Source organism: Plecotus auritus (genome assembly GCF_963455305.1).
Source record: "Plecotus auritus genome assembly, chromosome: 6".
NCBI classification, from domain to species: domain Eukaryota; kingdom Metazoa; phylum Chordata; class Mammalia; order Chiroptera; family Vespertilionidae; genus Plecotus; species Plecotus auritus.
In genome coordinates, this window is record NC_137773.1 from 55976353 (window position 1) to 55992098 (window position 15746).

The following is a 15746-nucleotide window of genomic DNA, read 5'->3' on the forward strand; positions in this document are numbered from 1 at the left end:
ATTTTTGTGGCTGCTACTCCGAGCCAGGCACTGCGTTAGGCACAGAAAGAAAATAGAGATGAAGACTGTGTTGGAGGAGACAGAAACCTCAAGTAACAATCAGATGATGCAAAGGTTTGAGAAGACGGGAGGCGTCTTCCAAGGGCACATCACGGGGAGCCAGCTTTGCCCTCTGGGAAGCAGGAAAGCCGGGTGGGGCAGGTGACACTTGTCGACCCTACAGGGAGAAGAGACTGCTAACCAAGCACAGCAAATCAAGAACAGAGGCATGGAATTCAAACAAAGTAACTTGCTCATAAGGAAACACTGGGTTTGGAAAAGGCATTCTAGGGTTTCATCTTTTCTATCTCTCAAAAGAATAACAAGGGTAACAAGCATTCAGATCACCTAAAATCTATCACTTCTGCTGGGTATGTTTCTCTTTTGGTCCTCAACTCTGATGCAGAGAACACATATCGTATTTCTGATACAAAAGCCAGGGCTGTTTCTGGCTTTAAATTTATGGCCTGGAGAAAGTACTGAGAAGGATACCTGGGAAGATGGTGGAGCTTGTGTCTATTTCACCACAAATGATACAATAGTGTTTGGGTGACTCAAGAGAAATCTGCAGGTTCTCAGAAGGCATTGGGAGTGCATCTGAAATCAGGCTAACAATAAGACACAGGTTCTCTTGTGATTTCTGAAACATCTCTTTGTTTAATCATAGAATCCTTTTCATCTTCCATTCATCATAAATAATCCACTTCATTACTTTACCAACCCTTTTGAAAAAATTTGGTATTTAGCATAAACAAACACTGAACATTAGCCAGAGGTGTGTTAATTTAAACAGAATAGAAAAGAATTTGAAAAAAAAAAAACACAAAAATTTTAAAACTTAGAAAAGAACATAAGAATAGATAAACATTATCACCCACTAAAAAAATCAAATTTCATAACAGCCATTAAAAAAAATCCAGGTGGAAAAATGGGTAAACATAAATATAATCTAATTATTTCTTTCATAAATACACTTAGACAAATGCATAGAACAGATAGCTTGACAGTACATAAACATAATAAAGTATTTTCAGACATGAATAATTAAATCCCAATAAACATGAATTAAAAATAAATTTTAATTCTGTTTTTTCTTTATGGAAAAATATGCCACAGCATTTGTGTAAAAAAAATAGGCATAAACATATCACTAAAGCCACCAAAATTCACCATGTAGATTATTTAAAAAAAAAAAGACTTTTTTTTTTTTTAAAGCAAAAGATGTTATAGTATTTTCAGTTGAATTTTATCCCATAATCACACACCTACTACAGGTGTTTGACAAGAGAGGTAGATAAGTTGGGGGGGAAAAACAGTATTCTAATGCTAGCTTTTATTGTTACTCAATTTCACTTACTCTGAACTTTAAAGAAGTTTACAGGAACAGAACACAAAAACCTTTCTGAGCTCCATTATTTGTAGGCATCTAAAGTATCAAGCAAAATTACAAGCAAAAGTCTCGACAATGAAAACTCTTGACAAATAGCCCATTTAGCATAGTTTTATGCAAGGTCTGGCACTAGCTTTAGAATTGACACCGAGGATAACTGTTCGGAAATTTGTGAACTTCAGTGATGCGGAAATGAGTCAGAAGAAGCACACAGGAGATGAGACCTGGTAGTAACAAGAATACAAAGTTACACTATGGATAAACTCGATAGGTTTCTAAGGAATTATTTTCTTTTGTTGACAAAATAAGAAGACAGCTGCCAAGGACAGGGTGGCCCGGTGTGACCCCAGGTGCCGATCTTGTCTGTCAAATCAAGAAAGACACATGGAGAGGATGTCACAGAGGATGTGCAGGAAGCAGAGAGAGTGTCCCCTGATTTTATATATTGCTTTATTCTCTCTTTGGGTCCAGTGAATGCTCTCCAGCCATCGCAGAGGCAAATATTCGATACTGTTTTGAAAGCTGAAGCCCAATTGGGAACGAATTTTACTTAATAGTTTGGCCAATAAGTGGTTTTGCATTTTCTGTGCCCACTTTTCTTTCCATTTGGCTAGAAAGAATGTGTATCTGTAACATCTGTTTGCATCTATGACCTTCATATTTCCATTTATTCATAACAGCAATCTGATTTAAATTTTTTTTAATGTCGCAATCCTTTGTCAAGTCTGCCAAGGAAAATTTCATTCATAACTTGTCTCAAATGCTGTAAGTATGCTTAATTCAAGGATGTAACAGGCTGCTTCTCGCTAAAAGGGGTGATTTGTGCTCAGCACATCTATGTAACAGGAAAAAGTTTTTCTCAGTCGTGGAACGTGAATATAGTCCATCATTAATTGCTGTTGCTCTCAAACTGATAACAATTTTATGTCTCACATTTGGCTGTTATGAGTTTGCGAGTGTGTTGGAAAATAGGAAAGAAATTAAATTGGAAGAAAAATGAAAAATCTATGATTTTGAAAAACATATCTTTTAGTTTTCCTCAAAACGTCACTTAATTGACTCATAACTCAACCATCAGGTCTTTTCTTTGAAGCAGCTTATAGTAAATTTAAGACACATAATATCACAATTTCTGATCATGGCACAGAGGAATTTCTGTGTGGAAACTATTTGAAGGAATGTCTAAAAAAATGATGTCAAGGAATGCAGATAACTTATGCTTTTCAGTCTATGACTCCCGCGGAGTTGATAAGAGGCATGTCACAGTTGTAGAAAAAAATCACACAGTAAATCAAAGTCCTTGTGATAAAGACTTTGGAAGTTGTCCCCGTCTTCGGAAGGGCATTTCTCTGATGGTACGACCTCCTTTCGAAGAGTACAGTAACCATGACAGAGTTGTATGCACAAAGCTGGGGCTTTTGTCACTTATGATAAACAACTCCAAAATACTGCACCATCCCTGGCAGTAACCAACAAAGTCAGTTTTGGAAATAACGCTCTTGTCAAATACATTTTTAAGGCACTTCAACAGTTATATCATTTTCTGTGTGTAAAAAAATAAAATATGCATCGAAGCAAAATTCACAAGTACGCGTCTCAGGACTGTGCACAACCCTGTACATATGTACATCGCCGCAGACCGGGCACCGCCTGTGCTATACGATTGGCCTCGTCAGCTTCACTCCCTGCAAGAGAGGAGAAGATGCAGGTCAGAGTTGGACAGCATCCATGAGCCGAGTGGAAGTGTCAATAAATACCAGATCATCGATGCCACGAGAAGGAAGAGGCCCACCCAGAGAGCACTAGGTAACCACTGACCCAAACCTCTGTGACACAGACATTGCCCACCCACCTCTCTGGCCTGCAGGCTGTCACCTCCCCAGCCTGGCCTGGCCACTCACACAGTCCCCTGTGCACTGGGGTTGGCCGCAGGTCTCAATTGGTCTTGTCTGCAGGGCCTTCGAGGATACCCTTGTGATGGGTGCTCTGTGTTTGTTTTTGTGCTCAAATGGGAGGGATAACACCCTAAGCCTCTGGCTTATTCTAAGTTAGACAGTGGCCCCAATGTGGGAAGCTGAACAGCACTGTCCAATGTCGTCTCCCCCTTGGAAATGCTTCTTATCTGCAGAACAAATGCCAGGGCTTTGGAACATTTAGAAAAGTTCACTCTGATTAGTTTGCTATTTGCTATGGCTGTATATTATTATTAGGGTATCAGGATTTTCAGATAATTTTCTTCATTCTTTGTCAAAATATATATGTAGAAATTCTGGTCCAAAAAGCACACATACATCGATAAATGTAAGCATAAGTCTAACTGAAAGTTTTCAAAATAGGTAAACAGTGAAGAATAAGGTACTAACATGCTCCTCTACCAACCCTGAGTGGGAGGACCAGGCCTGGAGTCATGCCCAGCGCAGAGTGGCACTCACTAGCACTTTGTTAAGTAACTAAACGAGCGACAGTGTTGGGTGCGTTAATCTTTCCAGGTAGGAGCCTGGGACCTAGGGTGCATCTTCGAAAAGCAGTGTGCACTTCTGTCTGGAATGTCCTCATGGTGCAGGGGAAAGGTTTTGGGGGCCAAAGAGACCAGAGTTCAAGTCCTAACTCTAACACTGACTAAAGCACCCACATGGCCTGGGGCAAGTTGCTCACTCTGAGTCCATTTCCCAACCTGTACAGCGGGGGTAGCGGAGCTGCTGCAAACAGTGTTGCAGACACTAATGGACAACAGTGACAGGAACGACAACCACAGCAGCTAGCTTTTGTCAGACACCTGCCACATGCTCTCCCACAACTCTGAGGAGGAGATATCAGCATCAGTCCTTGAGAGGCAGACACTGAGGGGCAGAGGAGTGATGTGGCCCAGGTCACCAGTGAGCAGGGGCAGAGCCGGCTGCTGCTGGCTCACGGGTCACATGTGCTTTGAGTGTATTTACTGAACATTCACCCCATTGCACCATGCCCTTCAGTATGAGCAAATGGAAAAGAGCTTTGCAAGCTGCATTTTAAGTATAATTGTACTTTTATAACCATACAAAACATTTAACCTCAACGCTCCTGCTCAGACTGAAGTGGATCCATGCATCATTATTGAAATTTAGTTAAGGAAATATGTCCACTGAGAATGAGAACATGCAGTGTGTGAACAGCTAACACTCAGAAATAGCATTTCAATCTGATTCGGATCCAAATAAGATCTGTCCTGAGTCCCACCTTCTGCCGCGACACCATCCACGACTTTATCGTGGGCACCAGCACGCTCCCCAGGAGGATCTGCACTGGGTGGTAGATGAGCAGAGGGACGGAGATTAAGGAGAGGTGCTCGTGGCCTGCGAACACGATCTTCAGCATTGGGATTCCTGATGGACAAAGGGAGGAAATCAAGAGGCACATTCAGTCTGTCATCAATTAAGGACATTCTCCATTAACATTGGAACTTGGAATAGGTCATTGCTACATCCCCCGGGGGTGTTCACAGGACTGGAAAGGGAAGGTCTCAAATGAGTCACCAAGTCGGTTCATCTTCTTTTCACTACATAAGCTCTGAGCTCCACCTGGAACCAGTGAAAGCTCAAAAGGTGCTCCGTATTTGAGGGCACCAATAACTCTTGCTGCATGAGCAGCCTGTCTAACAAGGGGAGGGGAGGAGATAGCGTGGAGTAGAGTTGCTTCAGGAAGGCTGAAAAATCTCAGAGAGGCCAAAGTTCAAAATGGATCCTTTCTTGCTTAGTCGTGAAATAGGGAGGCCTTCCTGGCACCATTTCAAAGCCCCAAAGTTCACTTTTGAGAGCTGGAAGGATATGGTCAGATAACATATGGTACACACTGCTGTAAGTAGGAGGGTACTTTAGCCAAATAAGAAAGGCTTTGCATGTTCTCATTTGGCCAAGGGTCTCAAGGCATGTTATACAACATTGCATATGGCAGGCGAACTCTAAGACTAGCGCTGACTGTTTAAACCCACATTGAAAGTTTTAATGGAATTCAGGTACATGAACACTACTTCCTGAGTCTACACTCTATTACACCAAGGGCACGGTGTGCATATTTGGTAAGCAGCTGACTATAGTGTGTATCTATTAAGCTTCCATAACATAATCCAGACACTGGCAGTTGAACTGTTATTACCAACTAGAGGCCCAGTGCACGAAATTTGTGTTGGGGGTGGGGGTTGTCCCTCAGCCCAGCCTGCACCCTCTCTAATCTGGGACCCTTTGAGGGATGTCCAACTGCCCGTTTAGGCCCGATCCCAGTAGGATTGGCCTAAACGGGCAGTCGGACATCCCTCTCACAATCCAGGACTGTTGGCTCCCAACTGCTCGCCTGCCTGCCTTCCTGATTGCCCCTAACCGCTTCTGCCTGCCAGCCTGATCACCTCTAACCACTCCCCTACCAGCCTGATTGATGCCTAACTGCTCCCCTGCCAGCCTGTTTTCCCCTAACTGCCCTCCCCTGCAGGCCTGGTCACCCCTAATTGCCCTCCCCTGCAGGCCTGAGTCCCCCGCAACTGCCTTTCCCTATAGGCCCAGTCGCCCCCAAGTTCCCTCCTCTGCCAGCCTGGTCACCCCTAACTGCCCTCCCCTGCAGACTTTATCACCCCCAACTGCCCTCCCTTGCAGGCCTGGTCCATCCCAACTGCCCTCCCCTGCTGGCCATCTTGTGGTGGCCATCTTGTGTCCACATGGGGGCAGGATTTTTTACCACATGGGGGCAGCCATCTTGTGTGTTGGAGTGATGGTCAATTTGCATATTGCTCTTTTATTAGATAGGATGGTTTTAATACGGCCCGGTTGTCAGGATGGGTGTGAACGTGTATCAGCTCTGTCACCTGAATCGCTGTAATAGCTTAGCCTTCTCCTCGTTTCTTTCAAATAGCTTCTGAAAAGGACCGCAGCTCCCAAGCACCCAGTGATGGCACAGAAACCACCTTTTATTATAACCCGGCGAGGGAAAGCTCTGCGTTTTTAATTACTTGTGCTTCTGGTGAATTTCAAACCTTTACTAAACATGCATTCTCATGCTGCTTTCTTTCTCCTGGCCTCACATGCCATTGCCGTAAACAGAAAACACTCCACTCTTCCCAATAACGTCCCTCAGAGCTGCAAAAGTACAGGTTGAGGTTTTTGCACAGTTTCTGTCTTCTCGTCGATATAAAAGTCAAAGGTTTCTCTTAAAAAACAATATGCTCAATCTGTTCACAGTTGAAAAGCCACATCTGACATTGGAAAGTTGTTCTGATGAGAAAAGGAGAAGATGTGAACACACCCACCCTGTTTCCAGGAAAGATGATTTGGTCCAAAGGGATGATGCTGAGAAGCTGGGAATGGGGGTGAAGGAAAGGTGGGGCTCCAGGGAGCGCATGAAATATGGGAATATTTGCCCCTAAAGGTGATCAGAGCAGGGGTTTCTGACCCCAAATTCGAGGACCGTGGCTGCTGGGCTACAATGCCTGAGGTGTCCTTCCTTGGCTAAGCCTCGGGCTCAGAGTCACTGGGCACAGAAGGGAAGCCAGGGAGACAGTCAGGCGGCCGCTGCTACCGTAAGTCAACAAGAAACTGACTGCAAGACCTACAAGGTGTCCTAGTGTCCGAGACATCGGAAATCCATTGGATGTGACGGATTAGGTAGAGAGACAGCAATGCTAAGGGTAAAAATGGTTCGCGTGTACTGAGCGCTTACTAGATGCCATGCGCGTCCGTCTCGCGCTTTCCCACGTTAACTGAACTAGGCCTGGCAATAATCCGGAGGCTGATGAAGCTACCCTGTGCACGGTTTTCCTAGCGAGGAAACGGATACTTTCCCCATGGTGACGCCGGAACTGCAACGCAGGCAACTTGGGCTTCCAGTTCTCCATGTCAGGGGAGACGCCGAGGTCTTCAGTTCAGAGGCCATGGGGACTGCAACTCCTCGAAGCAGAACAGGCCTGGTGTGCAGAAAGCTTTCCAGGCAGAAGTCCTTGTGGGCTCATTCTCCTTGGAGGGGCTCTTGTGACTTCCTGTGGATGAGGGACTAAGCGACTGTAGGGACCACCCCAGAGAGAGAGACAGAGACGAGCCAAGTCCTTACCCTCAAGAAGCTTCCAGTGTACAGTGACCTCTACCTTCTGTGGACCCAAATCCACCCTCCACCTCACCGGGAGGAAGGTCTCTCCTGCCTGTGCTGGACTTCCCACACCACCTCCAGACAGGCCATCCTGTCCAAGCCACCTTCCACTCTGCACCGCAGTGACCACTGTTGAGCACAGTCTCATCACGTCAAATCATGCAGGCGTTTACCATACGGGACAAGGGCCTTCTGACCGGCCCCCACTCCCTCTGTGTCTCCCCACCCCTCCCCTCTCCCGCCTCTGTGCTCAGCCATGAGGAGCACCTGTGCTTCCTTCCTCACCAGCCCAGCCGTGCGCCATCCCCATGCCCTGTCCCGCCTGTGGGCCTTCGCACTTAAGCTCCTTTTGCCTGGAACGCCCATCACCCACTTCTTGACCAGCTCAGCCTTTCAGCCCTTCATTCTTAAGCTGCATCCAAGGCTGGCTTTCAGATCTGTGCTCACCAAACCTGGGGCTCATCTCAGCCCGGGGTCCCAGCACTTGGTATCGTTGGGTGTTTTCCTCACTGAGCTAAGCTTCTTAGGGTCTGAGACCATTTCTTCTTCAGCTCTGAGCAACCAGTAGGTGTTCAAGAGGAGTGCGTTGAATGAATGGGTTTGTATTTTTCCAGACTCCATCATAGTGCTGACTATGACTCCATTTTTATTGCATTCATTAACTAGGTAAAAAAAAGTGCAATGATTTTAAAAAACCAAACTCACTAGGAAGAGTTTTCTTTTAAAAGTAAAATTTAAATATAGGACTCTTTTCATCTCGCAATCACTGCAGTAATATAAATGAAGGAAATTAATTTTAATGCTCCCAGGTACTGATTCTGTGTCACCATGGCTGACAGGAGCCAACGAGACTTTATGAGGTGGCATCTGACTTTATGGAAGTGAACACTAGGCATGCATTTACAATTTTACAGGGACTTTAAGCTGTCATGCTGAAAATGTTTATAAAACATTAATCAAAAAGTGCCTCTTTAATACAATGCATTGTCTGAAAGATGTTAGAAGGCGCACACTGTAAATGGATTCTTTTTCTGACTAAAGTAATTTCCACCCAAAGCATTTCCCCACTGCTCTACACGCACACCGTGTGGCTAGATAAAGAGCCCTTTCGCGGCACGTCACTGCCTGATGCGAGCGAGCACTTGGGAAATCCCTAATGTACAGCACGCCACATTTCCATGTCGCACATGACACATTCGTCTAAAATTACCCAACAGAGTTTGACACGGCAGCATCTTCCATAAGCACAGCTTTCAACAGACATCTGCCTGGTAGGAACTTCAAGTGCAAGCTTTCTTCTTCTAACAAGCAAGGAAGGGGTTTCTTTTATCCTTTTCTTTTATTCTTTGTTCCCAGGATGGAAGGGATAAAACAATATGAACCGGAACAGGCCCTCCCCCTCCCCATTTTAAATATGTTTATTTTATGTTCTCTGAATTACAATATTCCCTTTGTATCAGTGTTCGAGTTTCAAGTTACTACTTTCTACTGGATGAACTGTTTTCTATTTTTCCTTGAGAAACAGATATCCGTCTTCAGAGATTAAACATGGGCCTTTGTATAATTCCCACTAAAGGGTTATTTATAGTTCACAATATAAAAACTATTGACTTCATATCATTATTTAGAGTTTATTTTACTTGTAGGTACACACTGTTCTCTATCTATCTCCTTATCTATCTATCTATCTATCTATCTATCCATTCATTAAAAAATACTCTTTGGGCCTCTGCTGTCTGTGAGTTACTGTTCCCGTGCTGAGGACATAAGTAGAATACAGGCAAAGTCCCTGCCTTCTTGGGGCCTTGACTACCTCAACTTTCCCCCAACTAAGGGATGAGTATCCCCTTTTCTGCCACTGGCTTACCCAGCTTCTACAACTCAAACTTGGGGGATCACCGTGACTAATCCCATTTGTTTTTCCAACTCCAGAGGAAGCCACCAGCTCTACATGACGCTCCTGCAGAGTCTCCCCTCCACACACCATTCCCCTTCCCTCAGCTTTCACTACACCTTCCTAATTCAGTTCCTCAACAAATCAAGCCAAAATGACTCTTCAGCCTCCTGCCAGAGCCCGTCTTCAGACTCTTCCCTTCATCAATGCTGCAGACCAGTCAGATTCATCTTCCTAAAGCCCATATCAATGAAAGCCCACTCCCTGCTCAAGAATCACAAGGACTTTCCAGAGCCTATTCATCGAATCCTCTACCCACTCAATTTCAGTGCAAACCACTGTTCCCACCCCCCTGTAGTAAGTGCTCGCTGCACGCCCAGTGCTTTGCCTGCGTTCTCTCATTTAATCCTTCAGCAGCCGAGGGTGGCAGTTTTCCCACTTAAAGATGAGGAACCCGAGGTTTCGAGCAGTTAAGTGACTTGTCTGCCATCACACATCAGGGCGGTTGGTGGAGGCAGACTTAGACCCCAGCCTACTTTACTTTTCACCATGAGGCTATGTTAACTCCATCAAACCCAACTTTCCGCTGCCCGTTGCCCTCACGGCTCCGGCCCAGCCCTGCCTTGTCTTTGTAGAAGCTGAGCCCACCGGGGCTCGTCCTTTCTCACCAGGTGCCTAAATCCTGCCACGGGTTCTCTTGGGCTCCGCTCTGTCTTTTTCTGCACCATGAAGGTGGCCCCCGTGGGTGTCTTCCTCTTTTTTGTGTAGGTTTTGTTTCCCCTGAACACCGGCAAAGGATTATAATTTTCGTTGACTCTCTTATGGTGTTTTTAAGCACAGCACAGGACGGTACTCAATACGTAAGGGATTGATTATTTAGGAATAGGTGCTAAAGTAATGTTTCCTGTTGAAAGTGACAGGATGTGGAACACATACCTGATGCTCCACTGGACTGTAAAGGGAATTGTTCACACACACCCTCTGGGGAGGACTGTATTTTATAGGATAAAAATAGGAGCAGGAGAGGAAATATTTTGAAAACGCCCCTTGTGTCTTTTGGAATCTGATATTACGCTTACTTTCTCACGTGGCTGAGAGATGGTCTACTCCACTCACCTGGACCATTTCCTGTCTTTCAAAGATCCGCTCGCCTGAATTCACACGACTTGTTCCCATTTAAGTGCTTCCTCCGACTCTCCACTGAGTTCTGGAGAGAGCTGCTGGCCAATCGGGGGTCCAGTGGCTTCTCTCTTTAGTTGTCATGGTGATTTCCCACTTTTGTTTCATTTGTTCTTAGTTAGAAACATCCATAACTTTACTATCCAAATGCCCTACACATTGTTACTTGAATTCTTGCTCTCCCTGGTCAGTGGATCTCTCAGGAAAGCCTATGTTTGCCTTAACAGTCATTGGGATAGACCAGTGGTCGGCAAACTGCGGCTCGCGAGCCACATGCGGCTCGTGAGCCGCGGTTTGCCACTCTGTTGACTAATGAGTTTGCTGACCACTGGACTAGACTAAATGTTACCGTGTAGTTGGAAGCTGTGAGGATTAGGCAATTGTGGCATATTGTGTGCAAAGAGGTAAAGGGTAGTATATGACAGTGGTTGGCAAACTCATTAGTCAACAGAGCGGCAAACCGCGGCTCGCAAGCCGCATGTGGCTCATGAGCCATGGTTTGCCGACCAATGGGATAGACGGTCTCCCCAATCAAAATGCAGTCCAGTAAGGCAGTCAGAGTTTGAGAAACACGAACCCTCTTGTCCGGCATCGCTAAATGCCAAGCTCTGTGTCCCCGTCCCCAGCACATGTACACACACACACACTCACCCCACAGTCTTTCTCTCGGAGACAAATAATCACAGAAAATCAAACTCGCTGGCACTGATTTATTTCCATGACTAAACGAAGGGGCCATTCTGTGGCATTTCTGAAGCATCCATCTTATATAAAAACTGCTATTTGAAATTTTAACCCTGCTATTTGGCTTCTGTAAATGCTTGCTTGCTTAAATAATAAGGAAAATAAGACCACTCCCACTTCAGAGAAGCCATTAAACCTTCCCTGGATGAACTTATCAGTGCTGGCACCAGGCCAAGCCTTTGGTTGAGGTCTCAAGGCCCCAGCACATAGGGGCTCTTTAAGAACTTGCAAAGGGGGGATGGAAACACCCCATATTTGGGAGACAAAGAGGGTAAAAACATATAAGTAGGGAAAATTCCTCCACGTTGGGGCCCAGAATTTGAGAGACATTTTCCTCTGGACCCGCGCGTAATAAATGTAACTCCATCTCTCTAAGTATTGCTTGGTTCTTCTCCGGTTTTCTGTAACATTTCTAGAGCACGAAACGATGCTTTGATAAGGTCCAACAGCAGTTTTGGAATTTGGTTACAAAAGGCTTTCAGGAAGGATTGTCCCAAAGCAAGCTAGTTTTTAGTAACACAGATGTTCCATGCAGCGATCGATAATCCATCCTACCCAGGAGCCTGCACGGGGCAGTGCAGTGCAGTAGGAGAGGCCTGACAGCCAAGTCAGAAAGCTCTGGGCTGGAACACCACGCCCACCCCTTAACTCCCAAGTGACCATCATGGGGCAAGTTACATAGCCTCGGCGCAAAGAGCTGCTTGACAGCATTAGCACAGCGCACCAGAGGGTGAGGCCTAAGAGTAACAGTTACACGGGAAAGGTCTGAAAGGGAGAGAGGCGATCCTTTCAACGAGGGGCTTGTGTGGCTGGCCTTCAACTCACTTGGCATAGAAGTGGGTTCGCGAGCATTTCCGGCCCATTCGGAAAATCAAAGCTTGTGTTTTTGCCTTCAGTTACCTGGGCTGTAATGCTACCACGTGGCTGACAGTTTTATGTCAATAAAGATGCAAACTAGTCCAAAATGAGCATCTGGTGTTGCTTGTGTTTTGAAATAGGCACGTTCTGGTGGGAAAAGATGTTTAATGAACGGGCTGAGTGGGCTCACCAGATGCTGGAATGAAACATTTAACTCCACCAAGGGAAGGTTTCAGCCTCAGAAGATTAGGTGCGCCCTCACCTGTCTGGAAGCATCGTAGGAGTAATTAGCGAGCAGGGAGTTAAGAATGAACTGAAGAACTGCGCGAGGAGCCTGCATTCGAACGCGGCTGTGTCTCCAGCAGGCATCGCCATGTTGAGGGAGACCAGCGGGCAGGAGGGCAGAGAGATAACTTTTTCACTTTTCCAGGCTGTGAATGAAGAGTCGTCTGTCTTCTAAAGAGAAAGTCTGGCTTCTGTTCACACTCGAGGACGTGAGAACATCAGAAATAGAAACAAAGATTTCACATGACAAAAGTCATGCAAAGTCACTAGAATGTATTGGACAGGGTCATCAACACAGAGCCGGCCGTCTGATGGCCCTGGAAAGCCTGGTTTAGTTTCATAGGATGTTTTAGGCGTGTTGTCACATCAATAAAGGAAAAAGCTTTTAAGTCTGAGGCAAAGAAAACAGTTTTCCCTAAAGTTTCATATCCATAATCCTCTTAATAGTGGACAGTGGAACTTCCAGAAGGCTTCAAAAATCTTAGTTAAGTGGTAAATGTGCATAAGCTGTGATCCCAATGAACAATAATTGTTTTTAATGTATATTTAAAAAAAAATTAGCAACATGGCTGATAATCCTCTCTGGTGATAACTTTCTTCTTCTTCTTTTTTTTTTTTTTAAATATCCTCAGCCAAGGATATTTTTTTAATCCTTACTGGAGGATATATATGTATATATATATTTTTAAATCCTCATCCGAGGATATATATAATTTTTAATCCTCACCTGAGAGAGGGAGAGAAACATGAGAGAGGAACATCGGTTGGTTGCCTCCCACAATCACCCTGACCCGGGTTGGGGAGCAAGCCTACAATCAAAGTACATGCCCTTGACCGGGAATTGAGCCCGAAACCCTTTGGACCGTGAGCCTATGCTCTAACCACTGAGAAACCAGCTAGAGTGGTAACTTTCTTCTTGATGGTACCATGTGTATGATGTACACAAACCTCAGAAAAGGTGCCTTCTGACATAAAAGAACAAGGCAGTTTTGATTTGGGGGATTAGAAATCAATTATTTATTCTTAAATCCACCTTTCTTAAAAAGGCTGCCTCAGGTTTCCACGGTGTAACCTGACCAGATGGCATCCTGCCCACTGGCTCCTGCACTTCACTTATTCTCAATGATACATGAATTGGGCAGTTAAGAACGCATGTGAAAGACTCTTAGAAGAAGAAATTAAGAAAACTCTGGGAGCCATTTCTGGAAACGATGATTTTTTTTTAATCTCCTCTGTCCTTCTTAACCACCGAGTACTTAACGCATCTAATAACACAGAGAATTGTGGATTCCACAAATCGGTACACACGAATGGCCAATTTTATGAACAAATAAGTAGGTATAATCCTGTCTTGTTAGAACACAGTGGAACGTAAGTGCAGACACAAAAAGTGGTGCAAGGCAGTGGCCATCAGCCCCGGCTGCACCTCAGAATCACCTTGGTGGCTTTCTAAAAACGATGACTGAAAGATTCCGAGTTAATGGGTGTGGGGTGGGGTCCCGGCACCGCTGTTACTGGACAGCTCCTGGGTGATTCCAGGTGGGCCAGGTTCAGAGCCGAGTCTAGTAACAAGGGGGAGCGAGAGGACACCAGGAGATCCTGGAGGTGGACCGAGGAGCTGCTGCGGGCCAGCTCTGTGTGAACTGGGGGAACCTCTCTGAGGCTTGGTTTTCTAGTGTGGACAATGTGATCAATAATAGCTATTGTGCAGGATTGCTGTGAAGAATAAATGAGATGATAAGGCAATCTATGTGCCTAATACAGTGCCTAGCATGTAGTAGGCACCCAAGAAATACTAGAGCCTTCTGCTTTTAATATTTCAAAGCGTCCTCATATCTATTTTCTGATTTAATGTTCACCTCAACCTTGTGATAGGAGAAAAACATAGGCTTGCCAGTTTGGACGTCGCTATGCCTGGTTGATTTAGAATTTCATTGCATTTTATTATCAAAACTAGAGGCCCGGTGCATGAAATTTGTGCACGGTAGGGGGGGGGGTCCCCTCAGCCCAGCCTGCACCCTCTCCAATCTGGGATCCCTCTCACAATTCAGGACTGCAGGCTCCCAACCACTTGCCTGCCTGCTAGCCAGATCACCCCCTAACCACTCCCCTGCCAGCCTGATCAATGCCTAACTGCTCCCCTGCCAGCCCAATTGCCCCTAACTGCCATCCTCTGCCGGCCTGGTCACCCCCAACTGCCCTCCCCTGCTGGCCTGGTCGCCCCCAACTGTCCTCCCCTGCCAGCCGGGTTGCCCCCAACTGCCGTCCCCTGCAGGCCTGGTCGCCCCCAACTGCCGTCCCCTGCAGGCCTGGTCGCTCCCAACTGCCCTCCCCTGCCGGCCTGGTCGCCCCCAACTGCCCTCCCCTGCCAGCCTGGTCACCCCCAACTGCCCTCCCCTGCAGGCCTGGTCACTCCAAACTGCCCTCCCCTGCAGGCCTGGTCGCTCCCAACTTCCCTCTCCTGCTGGCCTGGTCACCCATAACTGCCCTCCACTGCAGGCCTAGTCGCTCCCTACTGCCCTACCCTGCAGGCCTGGTCACTCCCAACTGCCCTGTCCTGCCAGCCTGGTCACCCTAACTGCCCTCCCCTGCTGGCCTGGTTGCCCCCAACTGTCCTCTCCTGCTGGCCTGTTCAACTCCTAACTGCCCTCCCCTGCCGGCCTGGTCGCCCCCAACTGTCCTCTCCTGCCGGCCTGGTCACCTCCAACTGCCCTCCCCTGCAGGCCTGGTCCCTCCCAACTGCCCTCCCCTGCAGGCCTGGTCCCTCCCAACTGCCCTCTCCTGCCAACCTGGTCACCCTAACTGCCCTCCCCTGCCGGCCTGGTTGCCCCTAACTGCCCTCCCCTGCCGGCCTGGTCGCCTCCAACTGCCCTCCCCTGCAGGCCTGGTCCCTCCCAACTGCCCTTCCCTGCTGGCCTGATTGCCCACAACTGCCCTCCCCTGCCACCCATCTTGTGGTGGCCATCTTGTGTCCACATGGGGGTGGCCATCTTGTGTGTTGGGGTGATGGTCAATTTGCTTATTACCTCTTTATTATTAAGATAACCCCACACAGGCATTTTTTAACTCACTGTGCATTAGCAGTCAAGCACAAAAACATTCTAAGCAACCTGCATGCCCCAGCTCTGACCTTCCCAGTGCTCTCACTGGCAGCATGCATTAAGGGGTCACTCAGAGCAGGTGCAGCTCATTTGAGGGCAGGACTCCGTGACCTCACAGTCAGCCTCAGGCAACCATGGAGCCTCCTCACGG

General features: G+C 46.6%; 1 protein-coding gene across 2 annotated transcripts in view; it reads right to left on the bottom strand.

The window, feature by feature from the left end:
• Positions 1–676: 676 nt before the first annotated feature.
• SLC10A7 (solute carrier family 10 member 7) overlaps positions 677–15746 on the bottom strand; it is a 209607-nt gene continuing 194537 nt past the window's right edge. For both annotated transcript variants that reach the window (XM_080672621.1, XM_080672620.1), the window contains 2 exons: positions 4646–4791; positions 677–3114 (listed from right to left, as the gene is read on the bottom strand). In XM_080672621.1, the coding sequence (XP_080528747.1) occupies positions 3085–3114; positions 4646–4791 (176 nt within the window). In that variant the 3' untranslated portion in view covers positions 677–3084. The remainder of the gene's footprint in view (positions 3115–4645; positions 4792–15746) is intronic.